Below are 11,361 nucleotides of genomic sequence, written 5' to 3' on the forward strand. Positions count from 1 at the left end.
TTGTATTCCATAATATTAAAACCTAAATTAACTGACCTGCACTAAAATAACTTCAATTCTGAAATTTTCGTCTCTTTAGTCCTTAAGAGATTGTTAATCTGCCTACTATATGAACACTGCTGAATTGCTTGTTAATGGGAGATCTTCAATGTATGTTTAAACATTTTGTATTTACAGAACGAACAGAATCACTTGGGATGGTGAAGTGTTCGACCCAACTTTAATTAAACAGGACGCAGTACGCTACACTGTACTCTTGTGTATCCGTGGCACTGAAAGGGTTGATTTTTTCAAAAGATACGGAACAACACAAGCATTTCACTTCTTTGGTCTTGCGACCGCGCACGCGCACATGAGAAAAGGTGTCAGTAGGAAATAATTCTAGGTGACCCTCGATATGATAAGAAATTTAGGTATTGGCACTGTGTTTGCCAAAGGAGAAGCTACCTCGAAGTGTTCCCAAAAAATATATAAAGAGTTTGGTTTTGAAGAACTTTTTAATCAACCCTATGCAACTTTTGAAGTCGACGGAAAATTTATCATTCAAGATACAGGGAAACACAAATCATTCAAAGTCTACGGCTTGAAGGTCAGCTGAAATGGAGTCTTGTTGGATTTGAAGGTCAGCTGAGATGGGGAATAGTTTGATATAAAGCTCGGCTGAGATGGAGATAATAGATTAGCATTTTCAAGACTTTATTCAGTTGTTAATATTGTGAGATAAAAACAGTGAATGATATGTTCGAATTTCCAAGTGTAAAGAAAGTCTTTGATTGGTTCATGGATCAAAACGGTGCAGTAGGATCTCCATGAAGAATTGGTTTTTAAGAGAATCTCAAAGGGAGAACTGTTTTCGCTGAAAGATTTCTTGGATTCAAGGAAAGTTACACAAATAATCATTTGTTCGTTAGTCCTTGGCAAAATTTCAGTGAAATGTTGAAGATTGTGATGCGATTACAAACTGTAACATTATGTTTTGGATAAATCGATCGAAGTGAGCTTTATATTTGGGAACAGCTTGAAATATTAGAAACTGATATTAACAAAAGTATTAAAAACAGCATGTTACGCGAATAGAGACTTATTATCCAAAACCCGGTTGTTTTATTACAAAACGAATATATTTCATCAAATAACATTCAATTCTTCATATCTTATGAAGGTTCTTCAAAACGTTATGTTACCAATGATAGTTCATACTGAAATTTTCCACTTTACTAAACAAATCATTCTCGAACATATTGGTAAAGTCTGTATCTACATAACCACAACTTTTTGTAAGACTTGATGTTGTAATGAAACATATATTCAATTTTGAAGTAGTGTATAACATAAACACCGGCCAATATTTTGACTTTGAAATAAATCCAGTAACACAATGATGCATTTAAAAAATTGAAAGCCATTGTCAATTTAATAAAAGCATGACTACGCTGAATTGACTGACGTAAAAGAAGTTTTATTCAATATGATCATACAAATATGTAGATACATGTTAAAAGTTAAAGCTTGTCTATCAAGTAAGTAACTGTTAAATAAATGAAATCATACTAGAACCTCGTGCTCATTAATTCCGAATTTGTCATTGCTAACTTTTCGTATTTTGAGTCTCAAAATAGTGTTTTCGGGGATGAGATATAATACAAAGCATGCCATTTAAAGCAAAATGTGTCAATGCCTCAAACATATCCCAACGGCAGACCACTATGATGCTTTTGGGATCATGAATGTCAAGATTTAAAAAAAATCATTGTGTACACTGGGCATTTATTATAGGGTAACAACCAAGTGAGCTAGTTTATATAATGTAGTTGATATTTTTACCACGTCCCACAGTAATTTTAAGTCTCATCTTTAATGAGTTCAGACTGTCACCAAACGATCAGTTTGAAAATAAGCTTCTATGTGTTGCATATATTTTGTTACTTCAATAAAAGATCTTACGGTTGCGATATGGTAATAAGAACACCAACCGTCTAATCTTTGCGGTCGGATCAACTATATGAGATACAATACATGACACATAATGTTTGCTTACGTTAGGCAGACGCTCGCCCTACTGTACGCTATGCAGGTTAACGTACTTTTGGCTTAAACAATTAAAATAGCTATATTAAATTCAAGTTTAACTGGTTTAATTTGCCATACTGGAGATATTCTGACTTTGTCGTCCAAGGCTCGGAGTATTGAAGTGTTCAGATCAAATAGGCGTAATAGATAATATTTCATTTGAAGCTTACCTTTTCACATAATAATGGCGGACGGTTCACTGCTGGGGAATATTGACCCTGATAGAGTCGAGAAGGTAAGCCGTCTTAGTTAGTTATTATCGTATTTGATACGTTCATGTATTTGTTTATAACTTCATGTTTTAATAGTATTGAAATAGAATGCAAAATTAATTTCTAAATATATGCAAAATATCGATATGTTCTCGTCAACTATCGCTTATGAAATCTGCTTTATCATTACTTTAACATAGAGTGGCAAATATACTGAACAAATAAAATAAATACTTTTATATTTTTGTTTAACCCATATTTTGAAAAAGCATTTGAAATGATCTGTCAAACAAATTTGACGGATGAACAGTCAATGAAAACATGTTCATAAGTCTTACATGAGTCATATGCTGCAAATATTGCAGTCTGGCGAGCCGACAATACGTCATTCATATTTCATAACGGTGTTTTTCCGTTTTCTTTAATATACCAATTGACATAAAAAATGGACAATTACCTTTCCTTAAGGTACTTGCATAGCCCGTATATTCGACTAAGAAAGTGGCTTTTTTACCATCAAATACAACACGCATGCTCCTGGCCTGAAGCCTCGGTTTCGTCTCAGCTTTCCTAAGGTCCTGGTTCCCGGTTATCTCCCTAAGACTAATCTACAAGGTGGGTACCAGTATCGAAAGATACCACAATGACAGTGAATAACCTTGTCTTCAGCCAAATACTAATATATTTCCTTGTTTGTAAACAGAAACATTGGTTTATTGTTAATTGTAATCTTCTTTTAATAATATTATTTTGTTTATATATTGAATATAATTATGTCGTGTAAATTATTTGCAAATACGACATTTATATGATGGTACTTTATAAAAAGGCGTTATAGTTGCGAAATGTTAATAAGAACACCAGCCGTAAAATGTTTGCGGTCTGATCAACTATATGAGATACAATACATAACTGAAGGGAGGTAATGCAATCAAACCTATGATTGTTGTATTCGTCGTATTATTGTTGCATGATTAGTAAGACAACATAAAATTGATTAAACGATTACTTTTCTCATCAGGTTAACGTACTCTCCGCTCAAGGGGGTTTCAACAGAAAATAGCTACATTAAATTTACGCTTAACTGGTTTAATTTGCCGTACAACAACTATACATCAACAACAATTGTAACAGAAAACAACTGTTCGAACATAAATAGAATGTTATAGCATCTTTCAACTGTATTTTGAACTGTTTGTCGTTGTAATACGTAGTACGAACTTCCCGGAAAATTCACACAACAATTAACAGGTTAATTTATTTGTTTTCCCCTCCCACGCCTCAAAATTTGTCAACAAACTAGCGTGGTCATAATCATTACCTGGAAAACGACCTGTCTTCAAGCGCAACATGGTCTATGACAGTAAGATGGCTGAATATCCATGTATCATGAAACACATTCTTAAACTAAGTAAATGATTAATATCCAATGCGTACCCGTAATTGTTCTGCCAACACATTCGACCTTTCAAATTTGTATTCAATAAATGGCGGCGTAGTAATTTTGTTATGTATTCATCCCATGCTTAAAATAAAGGGGTTTTTGTTATTGATATTTTGAACATGGATGCATTTATATAAAACTATATAATATATATATATATATATATATATATATATATATATATATATATATATATATATATATATATATATATATATATATAAAACTCCATTGATAACTGTTCATAAAACCTTTTTATTAAAATACGAGCGAATAATAAACTATAAAATAAAATTCAGAGAACTTTCTCAACAAACCGGAAATAGAAAATTGACAGCTATAATTTGCATGAGGGGCAACCCACGGGTAGCGGCGTAAATAACACCCTTTTCAAAAAAGAGGTAATTAAGAAAAAAATTAAGATTCTATAAATGTCGGAAAATAAACAATAAAGAAACAGAAAATTTGTTTATTTCAGTGTAAGATCGTATTTTATTTAACTCATAGAAAACCTATATTTTTCACTCGTGGATTCGTAAAAATATGTTTACCATGACACTCGTGAAATAAAATACGATCATACACTGAAATAAACACACACCTTCAATATCATGGCCATCAGGTGCGGAATCTGTACAAAAGAACGTGTGATTTGAATGAACTTTCTGTATTAAGTACAAAGGATTAAGGTATATTAAACTTAATAGGGCGGACGGGGTTTCCATGGACAAAAGGTACCTTGCTGTGTTAAGATACGTTAAATAAAGTTCTTTAAATTCCTTGTTTAACCTTCACTTCAGTTCATAAAGCGAATTCCTAGTTAACTTGTACAAATTAAAATAGGTTATTCACATACATACGATATGTCTCCGTTCCAAATCCATATAAATTTTGGTAAAAACAAATTATTTGAAATGACCAGCAGCCAATGATGTTTCAAACAGGTCTACCATTGTTATAACTACTGTTTTCAGTAAGTGAATCTTTTAAAAAATGCATTTGATTCTTTACGTGTTATCAAAACCATTGAATGGACTATTTTATGGTTTATAAAATGCACTTTATATGCGAGATATATATTTATTTCGAAATAAAGTGTGGCAAATCATTAGAAGTGTTAAGACTAAGTTATTGACTGATGGAATCCTTCAACAAATGTTGATATATGGGCAGACATTGTCTTTTAAGTCTAATATTTTGAATCAGCGTTTATAACGCGATTTTGCAAAAGGCTGCAGCGTGATTGGTTGATTGACATTATCACGTGATGCTTCCAATGTGTTCAATAAAGGTTTTAATATCCGTCAGCTTAGTATTAGTCTTTGTGGGCGAGTGGATAAAGTTTCTGTTTTCTATTTGTTTCTTGGCTTTATCGGCGTCGATTCGCTCCCTACTAAACCAAACATGTTTATACTTAAATTTTATTTTTGCTGCAATTTCGATATAAAAAAATAAATTAATTTTAAAAATAGTGTTTTTATACGCATTACCGGAAAAAATCATGTTTAATGCCAAAACATAAGCGAAACCCTTTAATCGACGTTTTTGTAATAACTCTAGGACCACGAGAATAACAAAGAAGACAGATTTCGTTGATCCAGAACAAATTCAGACCTCGGGATTAAAGCGCCTGTTGTATACTGCATTTACTGCGACCAAAAGGCCGACTTTTTCAACAATATTGGAGTCCATTTTTATGGTCTCGCGTGCGCAGACGTACAAAAACCAAAGTCTGGCGTTCAAACTCATCAAGGCTGCCATTGACATGATCAGATATCTCGATATCCCAGCGGTTCATATAAAAAGGGAGGCTTCTCCAAATTGTTCCAAGATGATTTTTTACGACAACGCTGGGTATAAGGAACTTTCTTACCAGCCTCTTGAGACGTTTTATAGTGGACGGTAATGTAGTGGTGCCCAACACTGGAATTCACAAGTCAATGAAAGTGTATGGATTAAAAGCCACGTAGAACATTGTTAAGAGTTAATTTAGGTAAAAAAATATAGCTGTATCAAGACATTATTTGACGAAAATTGTTAATGAACGCAAAGTATTTAAGACGAGTGCAATTTACCTTAATCCCAATACAATTTGACTAAAATTCACTAGCGGATAAAACATTACTTTTTGTCCAAATATTTATGAGAGAAAAGGTAATGAAATATGCTAAAAGAGCACCATAACCAACTTTAATTTGTTAACAGTTATAATTCTTTCCCATTGAAAACATTTAAAAACAAATAAACTTCGGTTCTGAGTGAGGGGTGCTTGTCAAAAGGATACGCTCTCTCTAACGTTAAATCCTGGACCCCCCCCCCCCCCGTGACAAAAGTGTTTTGACATAAATCCGCATAGAAATATATTCCAGAGCATGTTGGGATGAGGAAAACCTAGCTTTAGAATGATTTTATTTGAATACAGAATTAAGTTTAATAATTTATGAAAGCTATTTATCAATGTTAAGTATTGACTTAATGTAATATATTTACATTCGTACTTCGTTCGATTTTCTGAACGATAAAACTTTTAATTTTGTATGAACCGTTCGGCCTTTCATAACCTTTGTAGGCGGAGTTTTGCAAGAAAGCAACGATCCGATTGGGCACTGGTGAATCATCGTGCATAGAGATCTTACTTAGATCGACTTTATGCTTAATATAGCACGGCACATGTACACAAACAACTGATAAAATGAAACTGTAAATGTGTCACGTTTTGAAAATTTTGACACGTAAAATGTCGAAATGCATTTTTTTCATCATAATAATGATATAAAATGGTATCCTTCATATTAAAGGAGAATATATTTTTTTTTAAATATCATAACTTGTTATAAAACAACATTTAAAAACATGAAATATTTGGAACCTGTCAAATTGTCATGTATGTTTCGAGTGAGAACAATCGTCTTAAAGTGTCAATTTGAGAAGACTTGCACATCATTTAACTACAATTTGATGGAAAACATTAAAAGACAACAAAAATATAGTATTTTGACACTATTTTTACCAGTTAAACTGAACGTAATCCATAAAATCATCGTGACAACATTTATGATGCCCACTCACATTGGTTATGCATATGTAAAACAGGTGTTAAAATATATCGATATTTTTTCGTGATAAAAACAAGAATATTACAAAGGAAATCTTTATCACCACCATATGTATTACAGTTAATACCGAATGATTAAAAGAATCTTGAAATATTTTTTCTGCAAATTAGTTTTGGACTATTTATTATGCGGATGATAAAGAGAACGCAAAGCTGAAAAAACCAATGGCGACAATTGCTCTTAAAATTTACATCTGCTCTTGCGTTTTGTTCCCTTTATTGTAATTAATTAAAAACTTTTTCTCGGAACTTTCTTAGGTCGAAAAAATAAACAAATGAAATGGAAAAATGGAAAAAGAAGTATTTATTCTTATTTTTTGTGCGTTCATGCAGTATGAACGCTCGGCCGCGATTTTGCACATTGTCCAAGAGTCGCTAGCGCGGAGGTTTAAAATTCAAAACTATTGAATTGTTTCAGTTAATTTATAACTATTTACGTACTCTCATACTGCAGTTAGTGTTCACTTGTTTACGCGCTCAAATACTGCAGTTAATGTACACTTGTTTCCGCGTTCCCATACTACAGTTAATTCAAAATTGTTTATGAACTATAATAATGCAGATAACACATGTTAACACAAACCCATATTGCAGATGATGTACAATTGTTTGCACAAACCCATACTGCAGTTAGTGCACAATTGTGTAAGAACTCCCATGTTGCAGTTAATGCGCAAATGTTTATGAACTCTTTTACTGTAGTCGATGCCGATTATGTACACATACGTTTGTTGCAGTTAATGCTTAATTGTTTAACACGTCCATACTGCAGCTAATAAACAATTGTTTACTCACGCTCATACTGCAGCTAATTTACAATTGTTTAAACACTCCGATATTGCAGGTTGGTTCCAACATGTTTTCAGCACGTTTAATGTGCATTATATTTGACCAACGTGTAAGTTCCGACATGTCTTCTGCACGAATGTTGTGTATAACACATAACCAACGTTTTAGTTCAAACATATGTTCTGCAAGCATTACCTTTTCAGACTTATGACCCTAGTATGAGTTTTAATATGTTTTCAGAACGCATGGTGTGTGTGACATATAGCCCAAGTTTTAGGTCCAACATGTTTTCAGAACACATGGTTTGTGTGACATATGGCCCAAGTTTAAGGTCCAACATGTTTTTAAGCACGCAAGATGTGTGTGACATGTGGCCCAAGTTTAAGATCCAACATGTGTTCTGCACGCATTGGATTACAAATGGTCAACGGTTTAGTTTCAACATGATTGTGTTTGACACGCATGATATATGATATAACGCAAGTTTTAGGTCCAACATGTCTTCTGCACGTATGATGACCCAAATTTTAGTTCTAACATGTGTTCTGTACGCATGATGTGTACGACTTTGACTTTTAGTTCCAACATATGTTTTGCATGTATGATGTTACTTTGATCCAAATCTTGGTTCCAACATGTGCTCTTAGTTACATGCATGTTGTGTATGACTTACGACCCAAATTGTAGTTCAAACATATGTTCTGCAAGCGTGATGTGTATGACTTTGGGCAAAGTACTAGTTTCAACATGTTTGCTGCAAGCGTAAAATGTAATTCATATGACCACAGTTTAAGTACCAACATGTGTGCTGAAAGCATGATGTGTGTGTCATATGGCAAGTGTTTTTTTCAACATGTGTTTTGCACTCATAAAGTGTATGACTAATGACCCAAGATTTTGTTCTAACATGTGTTCTGTTCGCATGATTTGTATTACATAATTTAAACCACATTTTAGTTCTAACAATTGTTCTGCGCGCATGATGTGTATGACTTATAATTAAGTTTAATCCTTAGCGGCAGTCTCTATGAAATCATACGGGTCTTCTTAGATGCAAAACTGTCTGAAACCAAAGTTTTTTCTCAGTGGCATGGGAAACATGAAAGCCATACGTTAGAGAATATGTGAGAAAGCAACGCACGGAATTAAAATGGAATTTTCCACCGTATCTATATCAATGTCAAAAGAATAAGTCAAGCTTCTGAGATTTTGTTGAAACTTAAACCTTGGTCGTAAGTCATACACATAATTCGTGCAAAACACTTGCAATAATAAATTCTGAACTGTAAGTCATACACATCGTTCGTGCAGACAAGTGGGTTTCCTCCGTACCCGAATTCCCCCACATCACAAGACCACAAACATTGTGCCAACATATGTGTTTAATTTAATGTTGTAATGACTTGGCTCCCCCTTTGCCAACACTTTATGCTTAATAAGTATCGGTTTTGAGGGAGAGTGTACGTCAAAAAGTTACGCCGCCTCTAACAACAAATCCTGATACGCCATTAGCCGGTCTAAGATTGCAGTTTAAGAATAGCCTTTGGTTAAATACACTCGATATCACATATAGGTCATGTTTATAAAGTAAATGGATTGCATTTATTGAGGAGCGTAGTATTCATATTAAATTAAGAAAATTAAGAAAATACATGTAGCAAGTAATTCTTCACCACAGGAGGACGGATCAGTGTTGGCTAATATTGACCCAGACAGAGGGGAGTAGGTATTTCGTCTTAGTCCAATTACTGTTACAGAATACATTCATAGCTCGTGCTCATATATGTCCGTTTTAGTCGAAACTTCAATTCATTACGCTAACCACATTGTATCATTATTTCGTAAATCCTTATGTTTAAACTTTGTTAAGATTACAACGATTGTAAAGAAAGTTTAATGAACTAAATCTAGGTCAGTCTCATTGACATGATGTTGCGCGATATTGTGGTGTTGCGGGAATCCGGAAAACCCGGATAAAACCTGTCCGGCTTGTTGACCACCAACCAAATTCACATGGGCTCTGGATTAAAACCAGGGCCGCCTTGGTGAGGAGCAAGTGAGCTAACAACTCTGCTAACTGGCTACCTGATTACATGTTAAAGTCTTTGTTTAAGAATGAATGAAATGTGATTTATTTATTTCAGGCGTTTCAACGCGTCAAGTCCGAGTTCAAGCATCCAGGTGCTCGATTAGTCCGAATCACAGAGGAATTCTACGAATGTGCTTTGGATGTTGTTCGGAAGTACTTCATATTAGAGGAGCCAGTCAACAAGGCGGTTGGGATGCAATGGACGGATGAGCTTCGCGAGTTGTGGCTGTCCTCCTTCCGGTTGCATCTCTCGATTGCAGCTGTGAATGAGGTGGACGGTGATATAATGGCAATCAGGTGAGCAGGCCAGCTATTTTGTTAAAAGCAAATCCTGAAGGATGTCCCACTATGTTTTGAATCAGGGAGAGTCTATATCATTTTTAAGAAGCTGACCAGAGCAGCCATTGTACATGCATGTGTGAGCGGTATTTTGTTGCTGACAAATGAGTTTGGTTTTACTTTGTTAAATTCAAACATAGTAAATGCTCTGACTTATTAAGTTGCTTCACGAGAAACTGGTATTGATTAGACATGTCTGTTGATTTACCAGGACTACGAGAATAACTAGGAAGACAGATTTCGTCGACCCAGGAACATTCCAGAACCAGGGTTTAAAGCGACTGTTCCTAATTTTTAACCACTGCGACCAAAAGGCAGACTTTTTTAATCGATTTGGCATCACGGAGGCGTTACATTTCTACGGTCTCGGGTGCGCAGACAAGTACCAACACCAAGGCCTGGCGTCCAAACTCTTCAAGGCCGCCATTGATATGGTCCGCTACCTCGACATTCCAGATGTTTATATAACAGGAGAGGCTACATCGAATTACTCTAAGAAAATTTACGAAAATGCAGGATTTGTGGAGCTTTTTGAACAGTCCTTTGCGACGTTTAAGGTGAAGGGAGAAGTGGTGGTGCCCAACACGGGAATTCACAAGTCAATGAAAAAGTATGGCCTCAAAGCCACGTAGATACCACATGTCCAGCTTGGTGACCACAATTTACTATAATGAATTAGGCTAAAAAATAAAATAGAAATAGAAATGGTTATCTTGGTTTTTACTTTTATCAAGATTTTATTTCAAATACAATTTATATGTTCAACGTTACATGCATGTTATTTAACAATACATGTATATTGACAGAGTAGCCAAGTTCCTATATTATGCATAACACTGGTTTCAGCATGGTTCTCACTCGCACTTACATGTACAATACACTTCTCAAACGCGCATTTAATGCAGCGGTATTGACACAGTATTTTTAATAATTTTTTTGAAGTGTATTTTCTCGCGATAAGCGTATGTTTCAGGACAGAAAGTGCATAAAGCGATTTGTTTTGCAGAAATATACGATTAATTATGCCCTTCAAGTGTATTTTACAGGACTAGGATTGTGCTAAAGCGTCTTTTTTCAGCATTAAAAGTGCATTTAGTATACACTTGAAGCGCAATTTTCTTCATAAAATCCAGTTAAATACGCTTAACAATACGATGTCGATTCGCTGTGTCTAATGCGGATTAAATACAAATTCAAAACACTTTTTCGAAAAGATTTCATCGCTTCTAACTTATTTGATATCATTCCATATAACAATGCATAATTAAATTGACCACATATGTTTCAACTTCATATGTATTCT

At 34.4% G+C, this 11,361-nt stretch overlaps 1 protein-coding gene across 1 annotated transcript; it reads left to right on the forward strand.

Moving 5' to 3' along the window:
* The first annotated feature begins 2,054 nt into the window (after positions 1-2,054).
* On the forward strand, positions 2,055-10,733 carry LOC128244632 (uncharacterized). The gene is made up of 3 exons (XM_052962648.1): positions 2,055-2,305; positions 9,775-10,016; positions 10,270-10,733. The coding sequence occupies exons 1-3, from the start codon at positions 2,255-2,257 to the stop codon at positions 10,688-10,690; spliced, it is 714 nt and encodes a 237-aa protein (XP_052818608.1). The 5' UTR covers positions 2,055-2,254; the 3' UTR covers positions 10,691-10,733.
* Positions 10,734-11,361: the final 628 nt, after the last annotated feature.

This window comes from Mya arenaria, chromosome 8 (genome assembly GCF_026914265.1).
Source record: "Mya arenaria isolate MELC-2E11 chromosome 8, ASM2691426v1".
Taxonomy (NCBI): domain Eukaryota; kingdom Metazoa; phylum Mollusca; class Bivalvia; order Myida; family Myidae; genus Mya; species Mya arenaria.

Bases quoted from the DNA above. Each gene is read 5' to 3' on its own strand.
- LOC128244632 (XM_052962648.1), top strand. From the start codon at position 2,255: ATGGCGGACGGTTCACTGCTGGGGAATATTGACCCTGATAGAGTCGAG. The intron at 2,306-9,774 runs GTAAGCCGTCTT...TATTTATTTCAG, and splicing joins ACCCTGATAGAGTCGAGAAG to GCGTTTCAACGCGTCAAGTC. The intron at 10,017-10,269 runs GTGAGCAGGCCA...TTGATTTACCAG, and splicing joins GGTGATATAATGGCAATCAG to GACTACGAGAATAACTAGGA.